At 44.4% G+C, this 15,636-nt stretch overlaps 3 protein-coding genes across 6 annotated transcripts; all 3 read left to right on the top strand.

The window, feature by feature from the left end:
* The first annotated feature begins 50 nt into the window (after positions 1-50).
* cyld3 (cylindromatosis (turban tumor syndrome) 3) lies at positions 51-6,908 on the top strand. The gene is made up of 17 exons (XM_077543360.1): positions 51-201; positions 444-635; positions 759-873; positions 940-1,097; positions 1,180-1,647; positions 1,722-1,827; positions 1,916-2,364; positions 2,445-2,610; positions 3,126-3,267; positions 3,347-3,472; positions 4,185-4,276; positions 4,360-4,423; positions 4,509-4,695; positions 4,759-4,867; positions 6,001-6,119; positions 6,195-6,402; positions 6,477-6,908. Exons 2-17 carry the CDS (start codon positions 465-467, stop codon positions 6,659-6,661), a joined length of 2,865 nt encoding a protein of 954 aa, XP_077399486.1. The 5' UTR covers positions 51-201; positions 444-464; the 3' UTR covers positions 6,662-6,908.
* Positions 6,909-6,940: 32 nt separating this feature from the next.
* emc4 (ER membrane protein complex subunit 4) lies at positions 6,941-9,265 on the top strand. Its single transcript, XM_077543369.1, has 6 exons — positions 6,941-7,078; positions 7,583-7,716; positions 8,155-8,269; positions 8,342-8,495; positions 8,591-8,751; positions 8,845-9,265. The coding sequence occupies exons 2-6, from the start codon at positions 7,613-7,615 to the stop codon at positions 8,878-8,880; spliced, it is 570 nt and encodes a 189-aa protein (XP_077399495.1). The 5' UTR covers positions 6,941-7,078; positions 7,583-7,612; the 3' UTR covers positions 8,881-9,265.
* A 635-nt stretch (positions 9,266-9,900) lies between these two features.
* On the top strand, positions 9,901-15,585 carry lpcat4 (lysophosphatidylcholine acyltransferase 4). Of its 4 annotated transcripts, none has more exons than XM_077545670.1 (13): positions 9,901-10,107; positions 10,414-10,525; positions 10,751-11,114; positions 11,614-11,726; positions 11,797-11,857; positions 12,043-12,101; positions 13,343-13,377; positions 13,452-13,506; positions 13,567-13,649; positions 13,728-13,853; positions 13,923-14,253; positions 14,782-14,917; positions 15,090-15,585. In XM_077545670.1, exons 2-13 carry the CDS (start codon positions 10,430-10,432, stop codon positions 15,227-15,229), a joined length of 1,599 nt encoding a protein of 532 aa, XP_077401796.1. In that variant the 5' UTR covers positions 9,901-10,107; positions 10,414-10,429; the 3' UTR covers positions 15,230-15,585. The 4 variants fall into 4 exon arrangements, with proteins under 4 accessions (XP_077401796.1, XP_077401795.1, XP_077401798.1 ...); XM_077545669.1 differs by lacking the exon at positions 9,901-10,107 and adding an exon at positions 10,200-10,291; XM_077545672.1 differs by lacking the exon at positions 9,901-10,107 and having other exon boundaries at positions 10,230-10,525; positions 13,923-14,073; positions 14,161-14,253.
* The last annotated feature ends 51 nt before the right edge of the window (positions 15,586-15,636 follow it).

The raw sequence follows: 15,636 nt of genomic DNA, 5'->3' as shown, positions 1-15,636 counted from the left end.
TATTTGAATTATTACAAGATGTATTATTTTTAACAGCGCGTTAAAGGAAGCCGCAAAGAAACGCCCTTGTTTGATCTGATTGGCTGTGAAACTTTCCCGGCTTTTCATTGGTTGGCACTCTTGTCAGTCTCCGCACTTCCGTCTTTACCGTTCGGTTTGTTGTGAGAGTTCCTGACTTCTGACTGATTGACATTTGAGTTGGTAAGTTTTTCGGAAAGGCTTCCCCCCCTATCAAAACCTCTGGTTGGTTTTAAATTAAGAACGCGTTGCCTATATAATATATATGACAAACGAGCTTGAACTAATTTTGATAGATGATTGGCACAATGTGAACCTTTACTTTCTTGCGTGACTTTAGTCGTATCATGGAGCATGTTTAGTAGTATAATAATCAATATTAATTTAAAATCCTAAGTGAAAGCTTCCCTTTATCTGTCGACCAGCCACGAGTAACCACACGAAACATGTCAGGGGCTCAAGACCTGAGAAGGAAAGGACGCCCCCCCAAAATATTCTTGCTGTCGGACGACCAATATGTCCAGGACCATTTGGAAAGTACCATCATGCTACCGCGGGGGTCAATGTGCTCGGACAGACAGTTGAGTAAGAGCAGAGCCGAGTTTCTACGTGTGAAGGTACCAGTGAGCACCATTTTGAAATGTCTTCACGCGCAATGACTTTCTTCCTCAGTAGTTACCGGTCTTTCGGGTGTGATCAGATTATGTCAAACAGATATGTCCCCTCTGGGTTCTACTCAGATGCTGAAACTTGGCATAATTGTTCAATTGGACAGAAGATTTCTGCTTGATGTCCCAACTGAGTGTGTTGGCCTATTGGAGCCTGTGGCCCAAGAGGCTCGCCTGGAACTACTACGTAAGTATACACGCAAAACGAAAGGGTTCAACGGGAGCCTTCATTGTTTTTTTTTTTTGTCATCAGGCAATCGTGAGAAGCTGCACGACTTGGCCAACCTGCCTCCTGGCACACCCTTGTGGGTCCAAATGGACCAAGCGGATGAGCTCGCCGAGGCTGAACTCAAATACGTCGGGCCACTGACAGAAGGGAACAGAGCTCAGTATTTTGGGGTGCAACTCAAAGTAAAATCTCATAGTTCGAGTTGAACATTCTGCTTACTCTTTTATTGGTCAGCTGGTTCAATCGCCCCCTCCTCGGCTGCAGGGCTCTGCGGCGGGCAAAGGCAAGGGCACCGGCAACGGTCTTTTCACCTGTCCTGAGGGCTCTGCCGTCTTCGTGCCGGTCAGCCACATCAAGATCAGACACTGGTCCAGCAGCACCGATCCAGACACCCAAGAAAGGGAGCGGGAAAGGGAGCGCCCTCCCCGCCGCAGCATCGTCCGCCACCCTCACAACGACATTCGCCCCACGCATATTCAGCCGCCCGCCAGCAGTTCCGGGCGTCACGTCCATCTACCCCTGGCCACTGTCCCTCCTCAGTCTCAGTTTTCTGACGGATCGGCTGAGCACTCGTCTCAACACCTGGTTCGCGGCCCTGTGCCTTTAATGCCGTTTAGTGTTGGCCAGCGGGTTAGCGTCCCTTTGGAGGGTTCGGCTGTGAGTGGAGAGGTGCGCTTCTGTGGTCCACTTCCCCGCCAGTCCTTATCTTTGATTCACGTGGGCGTCTTGCTGGTCAGTTGCTTCATTCAGTCCGGGGATGTTTAGCACTGGGCAGAGTGTTAATCATTTGCTGTTTTGCATTTCAGGACACTCCGATGGGAAACTGGGACGGCCATTATAGAGGAGAGAAGCTCTGCCAGATTCCTTCTGACCTGTATGGAAAACTGCTTCCTTCCTCTAAGGTGTCCCCAGGTAGAGGGACCTGTTGTAGATGCTTTTAAATGAAATGAAGTGATTCCACATCTGGCCCATGATGCGTTGCTCTTGTTGTCAACCACAGAGTCCCAGATTTCCGCCATCCCTCCCGGCCAAGTCCTCAAATCCATCATGAAGACCTCGCCACCTGCCGCCAAACCGGCCGCTGAGTTGCTGCCCACCTCTGTCCACAGGGTGGCCTTGTTGCCGCCCCCCAAAAAACCCTTCAAACCCATTCCTCCTCTACCACGGCTGAAGCCGCTCCACGATACCCTGCCACCGCCCCCGGAGCCGCCCCCGCAGCTGCCCCCGCAGCCGCCTCCACAGCCGCCTCCTAAACCCGCTGATCGAGCGGCAGAGCAGCACATAAACGGCACGCACGCCCCGCATTCTCCGCCCGGGTCGCCAGACGACAACGGGGAAGTCCTGGAAGTGGGCTACATGGTGGAAGTGAACGACCCGCCGCTTTACGGTGTGATCCGCTGGATTGGACGCGTCGAGGGGGTTAGCGAGGCGGTGGCAGGCATCGAGCTGGTAAATTGATTTTTTCCAGTTCTTGGTTCAGATTCAGAAAACTTTATTTATAAAGGTGCCACTTCCATTTGCCCGCACAGGAGCAGGAGGTGTCGGCAGGATCCGACGGCACGTACCATGGCGAGCGCCACTTCTACTGCCCGCCTAACAAGGGGCTCTTCGTCAAACTCTGTAATTGCCGGCGAGATTCCCGATTCCCTGTTCCTGAAGCTCGGGTCAATCAAGTGGAGCGCTGCAACTCCATAGGTGAACAGGTTGCGCCCTGTACTTTTTCCCGTGGGTCAAAGGGGAAGTCAACCTTAAACAATTCTTGGCAAAAATATATTATATGTTCCTCACTAGTCTAAATATGACATTCGGATTATTATTACATTTGTGGAATATGAGTTATGCAGCAAATTCCAGCCGTGTTTTTATCCATCTCAGGGGGCGGCCATTTTGCCACTTGCTGTCAATTGAAGATGACATCACAGTTGCTCAGGGCTCAGGCAACGACCAATCACAGTTCACCTGTTTTCTGAAGCTGAGCTGTGATTGGTTCTTACCTGAGACCTGAGCAACAGTGATGTCATTTTCACTCGACATCAAGTGGCAAAATGGCCGCCTGCTGATATTGATAAAAACTGCTGGATTTTGTTGCTTGGCTCATATTCCACTAACACATATACTGACTACTGTGGCTGCATAGAACATACTATTGTCAAGGATTATTTTGGGGGGTTGACTTACACTTTAAAAGCTTACATTTTGGCTCTGGGCAGCTTTCGCCGAGTGGGGCAGCGAGCGCATGGAGGACGACACTTTTCCCGCAGACGGGGACGAGGCCAAGGAACTGTACCAAGGCTGGAAGAAAGGCATCCAGGGTCACCTTAACTCCTGCTACCTGGACGCCACGCTGTTCAGGTGGCGCGCTAATTACGCACCCGCATTCAGTGAAGCATCGATTGCCGCATTACGTCTCACTCCATCTCGCCGTCCGCAGCCTCTTCTCCTGCTGCAGCTCGGCAGACTCGCTGCTGTTCTGCCGCTCGGACAACACGCAAGCTGACTCGAGCTCCGGTCAAGCTCAGGACCTGTTGCGCTGCGACATCGTCAACCCCCTGCGCAGGTCCGCCTGTCACTTGACCTTGGGCTGTAACCCCCTCACCCGGGGGTCTGCAACCTGCGGCTCTGCAGCCACATGTGGCTCTTTGGTCCCTCTCCTGTGGATCTCTCAAAAAAAAAAATATATATATATATATATATATTGAATACAAAGGTAGAAAACGTTCAAAAAGAAGCCATAAAATGTTCACAAACAAAAGAAGAACAGCAGAAAATTATCATAAAATGAATTGGCAAAACAAAAAGTCTGATTTTTTTTTTAAGGCAGAACACTCAAAAAGTAAATATAAAGTGTCCAAAAACAAAAGAAGAAATCCCCCAAATTGCCATCAAATGTTCACAAAATTGCCATTAAAATCAGAACAATGATTTAAGAAAAGGCAGAAAAGAAAATGCTCAAAAAGTAAACATAAAATGTCCAAAAACAAAAGAAGAAATCCCGAAAATGTCAGAAAATTGATAGCAAAAAAAGGCAGAATTTTTTTCTCTCCAAAAAATAACCATAAAATGTCAACAAAAAAAAGATGCATTAAATGACCATCTATGTCCATAAAATTGCCCAAAAAGAAATTTGACAGAATTTTTTTGCCTAAAATGGCTCATTTTCTAGGAAAGGTTGCTGACCCCTGCCCTAACCCCGCGGGCTTATAAAACACTGTACACGACTTGTACATGATCAAATATGACATTTTCCTTCACACTTGTCTGTTTTGCAGGTACGGCTACGTGTGCGCTAGCAAGACCATGGCCTTGAGGCGACTGTTGGAGGCGGCCAACAAAGACGCCGGCTTCACCAACCAGGAGAAAGGTATGTGAGCGAGAGCGCCGTGCACTTCAACTTAATGCGCCAGGAATGCCGCCATGCCGCTTCTCCGTTTAATGTCTACCCAGATCCGGAGGAGTTCCTCAACAAGCTCTTCCTGCTCCTCCGTGTCAAGCCGCTCCTCAGGATAAGGTGGCGCCGCACCTCCTTGCTCTATTTTGATGATTTCATTTCTTTCACCAGATGAATAAAATATGTTTTCTTTCTCCCCTCTTAGATCGTTGTCTCAAAAGCCGCAGGAGTGTCACCTCTACCAGCTCTTCCCACCTCACGTTCCTCGTTCGCCCTCGCCCGCAGACACATCCATTTTGCTGCCCACGCCGCTCTTCACCCCCATTAAGGTGGCCAGCGTCCAGACCTTGCTGGAGTCCTCCTTCCTCCACGGTGGACTCAAGTTAGCGGAGGTAAGCGGAGGCACGGCGTCGCGTCTGGTAAAATCCTTCAACTGTATTTGACCCCCACCACAGGCTCCGTCCTGCCTCCTTCTGCTCATGCCCCGCTTTGGGAAGGACTTCAAGATGTTTGACATCATCTTGCCCACCCTCAGCCTGGACATCACAGACCTGCTGGATGACAGTAACCGACAATTTATTCAATGTTCAATAGGGTTGGCAAAGGATGCAACAGTACTTTTCCATGGGAAGTTCAACTTTTGAAATGTTCCAAATTTGAAGCTTTTCAGGAAATCAAAAAAATGCCACACTTTACCCCGAAATCATGTTCAATCGCTAATTTAATATGCTAAAAATGAGGGCTGTATTTTAAAAAATCAAATAATCGTTTATAATAGGGAATCGTTTTTCTTTTTTTTTCTTCTTTTTTTTACCAAAAGAAAGAGTAGAGCCTCTTCTTTCATCAGGAAAAAAAAGTATATTTCTATCTGTTAACGTTTTGCCGTAATAAGCATTAGAATATAGCTAAGTTTCATTATTATTCACAAATCTGATTAGAACCGTGGGTAAATTAGCTTTTTTTAAACATGACCCTGGTTGATCTCTTTTGCTCTGCTGCCACCTGCTGGCCGTTTGTGTAATAACTACCATTTCCTCAACCATTCTCTGCAATTAAGAGGCTGCATCAAAGCCTTCTGTATGCTCTAGCATAAAAAAAATATAAATATGTCTTTGGGACACTGAAAACATTTAAAATAGAACATATTGATACGTTTTTGGGAGCAAATGAGTTAAGCACCGAAGCATTACAACAATCCTCTTTCAACAAAACAGGCTTATTCAAATGTACTGTATGTAATCTAACTACTTTCACTCCTTATTGTCTAAAAATTATCAAGACTTTCAGTCTTGAGGTGATATAATGCTGCACAGCTCCCACAAAATGACGGGAGAGGCGAAGTTTTACGACACTTATCAGACAGATGAGCGTTAATATATTTGTCCTCAAGCTAATTTCAACTCTTACAAGTGGTTAATGCATAAAAATCAGACTAATTGTTGATGGAAAAAATCTGAAATTGCCCATATTTGGACATAACATTTTCCCCAACTCAAGTCAAGTAATCTATCAAGAGTCAATATTCAATTTAGTCAAATCCTGTTTCCCCCCTGTTAATTTCCATGGAAAGGGGTTCTTTAACAATTCTGCTTGTTTTGCAACCCTTTTGTTCACTCAACTGCTATTAAATCGCATCGTCATCTTTTCCATTTTATTAGGATTAATGTGCATGTCTGAATGTGTGCTCATTCATTTAGCTTTGAGGCAGTGCAGCGTCTGTCAGGCGTTAGCCCAGTGGGAGTGCGCGGAGTGTTACGAAGACCGAGACATCACACCGGGACACCTCAAACAATACTGCAACACCTGCAACACTCAGGTACGTGGGCTCGGCCCCCAAGCTGGCTGCTCACCACAAAGCGCCTAGCGCGTCAGCGCTCGTCTTTGTTGTCAGGTTCACTGTCACAAGAAGCGGACGTCTCACTGCCCTGTGGAGATCGACGTCCCTGGGGGGGAGTGGAACGGCTCCCTCGACTGCACCCGCCAGCAGTTGTCTCTGTTCGCCGTGACGTGCATCGAGACCAGCCACTACGTCAGCTTCGTCAAACACGGGCCTCTGCCCTCCGATTGGCTATTCTTTGACAGCATGGCCGACCGCCAAGGTGAGATGCAAAGTCGCCGCTCATTCTGTCAAAAACCCCGTCAGCCGAATCAACCTGCCAGATGTTTGTTACAGGAGGTGAAAACGGCTTCAACGTCCCCCTGGTGAGGCCGTGTCCCGAGGTGGGATGCTACCTCAACCTGTCAGAGGAGGAGCTGGGCAGGGTGGACCCCGTCTCTCTTCCGGAACGCGCTCGCCGGCTGCTGTGCGACTCTTATATGTGTTTGTACCATAGTCCTGAACTCAGTCTGTACAAATGACAAGTACATCTCTTCCAATGATGATGTCATAAACCTCAAGTCTCTCTTGAGCCTGAATGTTGCATTTACTTGTTACAATGAAAATTGCACTGCCATTTTATAATGTGCGACATTATGTGTAACTGTCTTGAATGTTTGCACTAAGATAGCCATGATGTCAAAACTTGAATTCTTCATGGTTTGTCTTGCTAACTGGTGGCAATAACAAATGATCAAGTGTATAATAATAAAAGCCAAATTAATTGAACTCGTTTGATGTGGACAATGCAGTACTTCTCCCGAAAAGCCACAAGGGAGCACTGTGAGTCATTGCGCAACATCAACTCATCAATGCGACGCCGGAAGCGGCGAAGAAGAGTCTTGACTCCTGTGATCATCCGAAAGAGTCGCTAGCCTCGCTTTGGACCATTTCAATAGGTAAGCGCAGAATTTAGTGGCGTTGAAAGGCTAGTTTGATCACAAAGTTGGGCTGTTGTAGTCTAACGCGTTTTATTTCGCGGAGTCATGCTCGTTTGGGCTTTCTCTAGGTGGCATGCTAGCAGGTGTTGCTAATTGAGGCTACAACGCCACTCAGACACAAGCCAAATCAAAAAGAATCTGATCTGGCGAGTGGCATTGAAATGTCAGGGAAATAAATCGATGGTGACCTTTTTGTGACGTCACGCGTACTTCCCGGTTAACAAAAGACGAGATTTCTCCGATGCCACCACATGTAAACAAACTGAAAATCGCCGTTTGGTTGGGCAGAGCCAGTAAAAAAAAAAAAACTTGATGTCAAAATTCCGACTTGGATTCTATACATGCATAAATTATATCTATCGATACCTGGGAGGGGGGACAAAAAATGGAACTTCAAATAATTTGTATTTTCATTTAAAATGTAAATGCTGATTTCTGTTTGTGTGTCTTATTTATCTTTAGCAGGCTTATTTTGCGGCCCATTCGGTTGCCATGGCATCTCCAGGGGGACAAGGAGGGGGAGTTTTGTCCACTCGAGGAGGAGCTGGTTCTAGGAGGATGAAGTGGGCTCTGGAGCTGAGCTTAGGCAACACTAGGTAAATGATGTAACAGAAAAAAAACACTTCCCAAAGCAAGCAAGAGTACTTTTGATCCTCTCATTTGATTCTTTTTGGTGATAAGTTTTAAATTGATTGAATTTAAGCAAGAGTGCTTTGGATTACATTGAAATCAAATACGTTTTGCAGCACTAGCTCAGCTAAGTAGTAAACTGTGTCTGTGTCATCTACATACAGAAGAATTGAACTGTTTTTTATAACAATACTGAAATTGTAAAGGAAAATAACAGTGGTTCTAAACCAGACCCTTTTGGCACCCCTTTACAGACATTCAGATCATACTTTTCAGTGGTAATAAAGTGCCCAAATGATAAAGTATGTCATTGATATGAATGTAGAATTGTTTGATTCTTGGCAGGTGAACATTATTTAGTTTGGACTCTTAGTTGAGATAACAGCGGTTCCCCTTTACTCCAGGTGTCGTAGCGACCGCCAGGCCGGTCAGGGAGATGTTGTTTATCCCATCGGCTATTCGGAGAAGCCCGTTCCTGACACCAGCATCCAGGAGACGGACAAGAACCTGGTGGAGAAGGTGAGTCAGCTGAAAAGGCCGTACATTTTTTCTGTCGGTGCATTGTTGACTGTGCTCCTTCTGTCTTGACAGCGATGCTGGGATGTGGCGCTGGGCCCTCTCAAACAGATCCCCATGAACCTGTTCATCATGTACATGTCGGGGAACACCATCTCCATCTTCCCCATCATGATGGTGTGCATGATGGCTTGGAGGCCCATACAGGCTCTCATGTCTATGTCAGCCAGTGAGTGTCGCCTTTCAGAAGTTGACCACCTCTCCTCAAGGGGGCACCATTTAGCTCTGCAATCTCTGCTTGTCTTCCCCTGGTGTCTTGAACAGCCTTCAAGCTTTTGGAGAGCTCCAGTCAGCAATGGCTTCAGGGACTGGTCTACCTGGTGGGTAACCTGCTGGGCTCGGCGTTGGCCATCTACAAGTGTCAATCGATGGGGCTGCTGCCCACGCACTCGTCCGATTGGCTGGCTTTCATTGAGCCTCCTCAGGTAGTGTTACAGACATCGCTTATGACATATTACAAAGGGTCACTTGAATGATGAACTGAGCTGGTCAAGTGAAACAAATGTGTGTTCCCTCAGAGGATGGAGATGATGGGAGGCGGGATGGTTTTGTGAAGCGGGTGGCACACACACTCGTCAGACAACTACTCCCGGTTTGTGTCACAGCCACCGAGAAGACCCTGGATCAGGAGCCTTTGACGCACTATCGCCGGCCGGTCTTTTTGGCAAAGTGTTACTTTGTTTTGCCTTGTTTTTGTTTCATTTTGGACAGACACATTGCTGTTTAATAGCCGCAGTGCTCTGTGTCCTCTGCATGTTTCACGGAGCGACTTCCATAACCTGATACCTGGAGTTTTTTTGGGTTATGCTCATATTCTGAAAACAATTCTTAATGTTCATTCATCTGCTTCCTCTTAGCACACAAGTCAGAAATGTGTAACTAAACCTCTAATGTATAATGATTTACTCTCTTGAAATAAAATCTTGATTTAAAATGAAACTCGTCTTTGTCACAGCAACTACTAAAACTGCTTTAGCTGTACAAAAAAAACTTCAAATGTACACAAACAGTATTAAAAGAACATACCACTTATAATTAATTTATCAGTATTCGATTAGGCATTGTGTATAGAGAATAAAAGTGTGAGTCTCCCGTGACTGTACTGCTTTTGAAGACGTGCTTATTTGCAATGTCCACCTTTGAAGTCCGCAGTGGGACGCAATAATTTCTCGTTAGTCTCTTTGTAGTCATTCGCAGTCACGTTATTCTTTACGTGTTTAACGCACGCGATACGTCACGATGATCACGTGACTGTCCATAATTGCTCAACATAAATAGACGTTTTTTTAATTGAAGAGTTTAAATCAACCATTTTACAAGATAGCTGGTTAGTTTTGAATAGATGGTGTGTTGCTTTAAATAACGTCAAGCGAATGGTATGATGACAGATATACCTGAAACAAAGGGAAATGGCTTAGTTAAACAAAGTTTATTTTAGGGCTTAAAAATATGTACAATGTGCAAAAGCTTAACAAAAAAATATCTAAACAAACGTAATTAGATATTTATTTTTTATGTTACTAGACTCCAGGCTTTGTTGGCCGTTAATTATTCATGCAATGGGTGAGTCCGTTTTATTGACCGCCTGTGTATGAGATTCAAGTAGAGGTTAGCGCAACAAAACTTGTTGGCGTGTTGTGCAGTAAATGCAGTTATCGTGAGAGGCAACAGGGAAACAAACTTAAAAAAAAAACAAAAAAAATCAAATCTATAAAATGTTTGGACCTATTTAACAGTGACGCACACCGTGCGTACGTAAAATCAAAAATCCGAAAATGTCGGTAAGTAAACTGTAAACTGGAGATTGTTTTTCCTTTTTCTTCACACTTTCAAATAAATAAGTCCTCAGACCGGTCGGACCACCCGACTGTCATGACAGTAAAGGGGCGTGTCGTGATGGGCCTCGTCGGCTTATTTCGTCATTTTTTTTTAAAGTACGTTACGAACCTCCACGTGCTGTCACCAGTATGTTTCCTTTGCTTGTCTGACACGTTCTTTCGAGCTTCAGTTTGTGTTGTCTTGTGTTTTTTTCGTGCTCAGTTTGCGGCTCGTCATCTCCAAATTCAGCCCACAGATTTTTATTTCAGATTTGCTGTTGTCGCCATGGATAAGTCGGATCGTCGAGCCCACGAGTCCCATTATGGGTTCAAGAATCCGTTCTTTCACGAGCTGACGATGAGCAGCTTCCAAAGGATCCGGGTAAGAACTTTATGCAAACTTCTCCCACACGTAACAGAGGCTGCGTGTTAGTGTTTTGACAACGCCAGGTGCATGCTTCACCTGGGCAACATGGCTGCCATGTCGTAGCAATGCTGTTTCCTTACTGCCATATTTGACGTGCAAATATTGACATCTCCTCCCTCTGTCTACGCCACAAAATGTAGATTCAGTTCTTGAGTGTCATTGGGATTGTTTTATTCTTAGGGTCTCATTTTAGGAAGCTTCCTCTTCCCGGTTCGGGTGGTCCTGGTGATCTTTTTCTTCCTCCTCATGTGGCCTGCGGCCCGCCTACGCCTGGCCGGCCTGTCGGTGGAGGATCGCAACCGACCCGTCACGGGCTGGCGCCGCTGGCTCCCCCAAACCGCCATCTGGCTCCTGGCCAGGGCCGTTTTCTTCTCCATGGGCTTTGTGTGGGTGCGGGTCAAAGGTCGGCGGGCCAGCCAGAAAGAGGCCCCCGTGTTCGTAGTGGCACCCCACAGCACCTTTCTGGACATGCTGGTTTTTAATCCCACCCAGCTGCCCACTGTGGTGTCCCGCTCGGAGAACACCAGCATTCCCGTCATCGGAGGTAAGTCAGTGTGGATGGAGGATGTGCACCAAAGTCTACACACCCCTGCTTAAAAACCCCAAAGTATGATGCTGTCATCACCATACTTAACAAACTGGCCATAAAGTTCAATCTTCAAGTTCATTGGACCAAAAATAAAACCTAAACACAATAGGGAACATTTTCAACATAAACACTTTTGTGATGATTCATTCCCCTTGAACATAAGTTTGAATGTGGTTGGTTCATTCTGAACACAGCTACATCCCCAGTTTCAGAGGGTGTGTGCACTTTTGCAAACATGTTATTTCAGTAGGTTAGCTTTACTTGGTATGCGTGAAAAGGAAACAAAAAAATCCTTTGAGGTGCAGAAGTTGGAGTTCACATTAATGGTGAGAAAAGATTAGAAATGATTTATCTTGATCTAAAAAAAATGATGTATCACCAAACCTGGTATTTGACAGGGGGTGTAGACTTTTTATATCTACTGTATGCCTTTGTTGAACTGCTTTTGTGTTAGCGCTCCTGGAGTTCAACCAGGCGGTGCTGGTGAGCAGGAGCGATCCGGATTCCAGGAGGAAGGCTGTCGCCCAACTCACAGAGAGAATCACCTCCAACGGCTACTGGCCTCAGGTGAGGCACAACAACTATTCAAAACCTACGAGCGCCTCTAAACTCTCTTGGGTGTGCGGCTCTTGCCCAGATGCTGATGTTTCCCGAGGGCACTACCACAAATGGCAAGACTCTGATCAAGTTCAAACCTGGTGAGGAGAGTTGACGTGAGCTGCTCGAGTCAGTCAGTCGGGACAATCCAGTCCTGATGCGGCGCTCGAGGCGGTTTTCTGGAATGATTGGCATGAGGAGGGAAAAGGGCGCAGTGTTTACCTAATGTTTGAGTCATTTCATTTCTCTCCTTTGACAAGTTTCTCCTTTGCTCGCTTGCTGGCAGGTGCTTTCTTATGCGGCGTCCCGGTCCAACCGGTTCTGTTGCGCTACCCCAACAAATTGGTAAGTGGTGATTTGCTGTTATCTCTATTTGACACATGCCAGGGTTATAATAGTCTTTGCATTTTCATTATAATTAGTTATTTTGTTTAGAGTTTTTTGGGGGGGTTAGTTTTAATTAGTTTTCAGAGTGGTTCAACTTTTTATTAGTTTTTTTTTTTTAATGCTTCATTTTTAACTCATTCACTGCCATTGACGGCTATAAATGTAAAAAAATATATATCATTTTAACTATTTCTATTGGTTTAACACTTTTTCCACTTTTGTTATCAAGAGTATGAAAACCTAGATTTTTTTTGTACATTTAGAACAGATATGAAATTTGTGATTAATCGTGAGTTAACTAGTGAAGTCATGCTATTAATTACGATTAAAAACTTTAATCGCCTGACGCCCTGAATTATTTATCTTTTCTTTTTTTCTTTTTTTTTTCATTCACTGCCATTGACGGCTATAAACGTCAAAATTTCATTTGAACTATTTCTTCTTAACATTTCCCCCCCCCTCACTTTTGTTAACAAGAGTATAAAAACCTAGAATTTTATTATCGTACATTTAGAACCGATATAAAATTTGTGATTAATCATGAGATAACTAGTGAAGTCATGCGATTAATTACAATTAAAAAATGTAGTCGCATCTTGCCCCTAATTTTTTAATGATCTTTTTTTATTATTATTAATTTATGGCAGTGAATGAGTTAATTTATTTTTAATATAGTTTTTTTTAATGCTGTGTATTTCATGTGCAAGATTTAAAAAATATATATTACGAAAATATTATATAGCAAAAACTTAAAAAATATATGATTTTAAAAACAAGCATCCACAAATGAAATACAGGTATTAAAAGTCAACAGACTTTGAAGTACAATTATACTTGGTACTCACCAGTTATGCTGATTATTGACTGTCCTAATTTGTGCCGTTCAACACAGATGGGTTTAGCTAGTTGAAGTTGTGCTCTGACCAACCAATCAGAGGACAAAAAAATGCTGACATCAGTGATGGCCAGACAAATTTAAAATGTGATTGATTGAACAAACAGCACGACTGATTGTGAATTTGTGACAACCCTGAGCGGATGAAATTGACATAGCAACAAATAGAAGTTGAACTATGATTGGATGAAAAATTGAACATATGCAATTCAGCTATAACTAATTGTATTGCACTACTACCTAAGTGATTGTGTTATTTGCTTTGTTTTGAATGGCATCTTCCAATGTGTTTTTTGTGCTTCAGGATACAGTCCGCTGGACACACAGAGGGACGACATGGTGAGTTTTTGCTTGGCCCACGGTGACACTCGGATTCTTCGTGCAGATGCTAATGTTTGTCGTCCGTCTGACAGGGTCGAGGCGCTGTGGCACACTGCCTCCCAACTGTACACCAACGTGACTGTGGAGGTACGTGAGAGCGGATGTGTGATGTTTTGATGTTTGGCATAGCAAAATGTTGTACTTCAGTTCCTGCCAGTCTACAATCCCTCGCCGGAGGAGAGGAACAACCCCAACCTGTACGCTGACAATGTACAGAAGCTCATGGCAAAGTAAGTTGCACAATTATTTGTAGTAAATAGTCTTTTGTGCACATGAAAGTCAAAACGCGTTCTGGCGCCGTGTTTCAGAGCCCTCGGCATCCCGGCTACGGACAACGTAATGGAAGGTGGCGTTCCCGTCCACAAAGTGGGCCATCTCTCTCTCCCGTTGCTGTCACCCGGCAGGGAAGCGCTGACTCTGTTGCACAAGGCCGGGTAGGAAAACGTCTATTTAGGATATTTCATCACGTTTGTAAACAATCAACCGTAATCCGTGCCCATCAGCCTGGGTGCAAGTGAGGTGGAAGCCGCGCTGGACAGAATGATTGACAGGTGTCAGTCGGGACCCTTGTCGGTTGGAGCCGAGGATCTCGCCGCACTTCTGGGACTCGCCGACCAGAAGACGGCGACGAGCATCTGCGGCCTTTACTCCAAGGTACTACGGGGATGTTTGTTGTTGCGTCGACTCTGTGACGTGATGTCCATTACCTTGGCGTCTTCTGCTCTGTTTTGTGGTTTTCAGGAAAAAGTAGCGGACCTGAGACAAATCTATCTGAATGTGGCCGCTCACTCTGGACTGGTTGACATAAAGTCACTCCTGCGCACGGCCTTCAATGTAACTATGTTCTCAACATTGCTATTCTCACTAGTATGGTAATTTAGTGTACTAGTAGGCCAACTGTATTTTTTGTTTGTATGTTTGTACAACTAGTGGTAATTTTGGCCTCTTAATACACAGTTGTTATACTCGTAGTTAGACCACTTCAGTACATGTTGCTAATGAGGCAAAACTCTTAGTAGTTACATTGACTTGATATCCAGCTTTAGGACAACTACTTCATATTAGTGAGGTGAAACTATGCACTGCCAGTAGTACCAGTGAAACACTAGATGTCAACTAGTGTGTCACTAATAGCACACATTTGTCAACTAATTGCCTCACTTGGAACATATATTTTGTCATATTTTTATGCCAAATGTGGCATTAGTAGTAGCAAAAACGCTTCTAGTAACAGTCGTTCTACTAGTGTGCTGAATTGTCTTACTAGTGAGGGCACCAGGACATGCACCTTAAGATGGCTGTAGAATAAATGTCATAAACAGGTGTTCAGTGAGATCAATGAAATGGCCTTTGACCTTCCAGTTGTTTGACGAAGAGGGGACAGGAATTCTGATTGCCGAGGAGCTGTCTGGCCTGATGGGGGCGCTGCTGGGTTTACGTCAGCATCACATTGAAGAGCTCCACTCTGAGATCTCCAGTGGTGGCTGGTTAAGTCAAGGTAACGTAATATTACCAAAGTTAGCAAAATACTGTGCATATACTTTTGTTAAAAACAAAACAAAAAAAGTGGTAAAGATAAATTGCATTTTTTTTTTCCAAGTAATCTTTGTTGTTGTTTTCTGAGGTCTCAGCTTGTTATTAACTTTGGTACTGTGCCACTTGCTCCTAAGATCATTTTGTGCGAGCGTTGACGAGCCACCCGACGTATCAGAAAGTGTTGAGCGAGCACCTGCAGCCCGGCCAGTCGGGGCGTCAGTTGCAGGTCAACAACAACGGAAACATGCACAAAGGCAACAAAAAAGTCATATGAAGGTTCATGTGTGCTTAAAAAATATTCAGTTACAGATTTGTTTTACATTAATGCAAGGAGACACTTTAGCCGAATACTTCTAAATATTGTTGCATTTTGTGTGTGCCAACTATACCTTTACCATAAATGTTATTGTTTTATCTGTGGATATTTTTAGGTAAACCTGTACAAAAAAGTATTGTGAATGTATTTTTTTATATGAATTTACAATGAAATGTCATTTGTTTTCTTTGCTCACACGTTGACTGTTCACCTGTTTGTTGTATTTAGTTAATGTTTTAAAAATTAAATCTATTTTTTTTAGTATTGGGAGAAATAAAAGGGGTTTTGAATCTAAATAAACATTTTTACAACAACTTTTGTGCACGTCGGTAAGGAATTTTTGACATGTTTGCCACTGCACATGC

The sequence above is a fragment of the Vanacampus margaritifer genome, chromosome 15, assembly GCF_051991255.1.
Source record: "Vanacampus margaritifer isolate UIUO_Vmar chromosome 15, RoL_Vmar_1.0, whole genome shotgun sequence".
Taxonomy (NCBI): domain Eukaryota; kingdom Metazoa; phylum Chordata; class Actinopteri; order Syngnathiformes; family Syngnathidae; genus Vanacampus; species Vanacampus margaritifer.
The sequence above is the reverse complement of the archived record's forward strand: the minus strand, read 5'-3'. Positions and strand labels throughout refer to the sequence as shown.

Coding starts and splice junctions, on each gene's coding strand:
- cyld3 (XM_077543360.1), top strand. CDS start 465: ATGTCAGGGGCTCAAGACCTGAGAAGGAAAGGACGCCCCCCCAAAATA. Junction 874..939: donor GGCTCGCCTGGAACTACTAC/GTAAGTATACAC, acceptor TTTTGTCATCAG/GCAATCGTGAGAAGCTGCAC. Junction 6,120..6,194: donor GCAACACCTGCAACACTCAG/GTACGTGGGCTC, acceptor CTTTGTTGTCAG/GTTCACTGTCACAAGAAGCG.
- lpcat4 (XM_077545670.1), top strand. CDS start 10,430: ATGGATAAGTCGGATCGTCGAGCCCACGAGTCCCATTATGGGTTCAAG. Junction 10,526..10,750: donor GCAGCTTCCAAAGGATCCGG/GTAAGAACTTTA, acceptor TTTTATTCTTAG/GGTCTCATTTTAGGAAGCTT. Junction 11,727..11,796: donor CCAACGGCTACTGGCCTCAG/GTGAGGCACAAC, acceptor GCTCTTGCCCAG/ATGCTGATGTTTCCCGAGGG.
- emc4 (XM_077543369.1), top strand. CDS start 7,613: ATGGCATCTCCAGGGGGACAAGGAGGGGGAGTTTTGTCCACTCGAGGA. Junction 7,717..8,154: donor CTGAGCTTAGGCAACACTAG/GTAAATGATGTA, acceptor CCTTTACTCCAG/GTGTCGTAGCGACCGCCAGG. Junction 8,752..8,844: donor CTTTCATTGAGCCTCCTCAG/GTAGTGTTACAG, acceptor GTGTTCCCTCAG/AGGATGGAGATGATGGGAGG.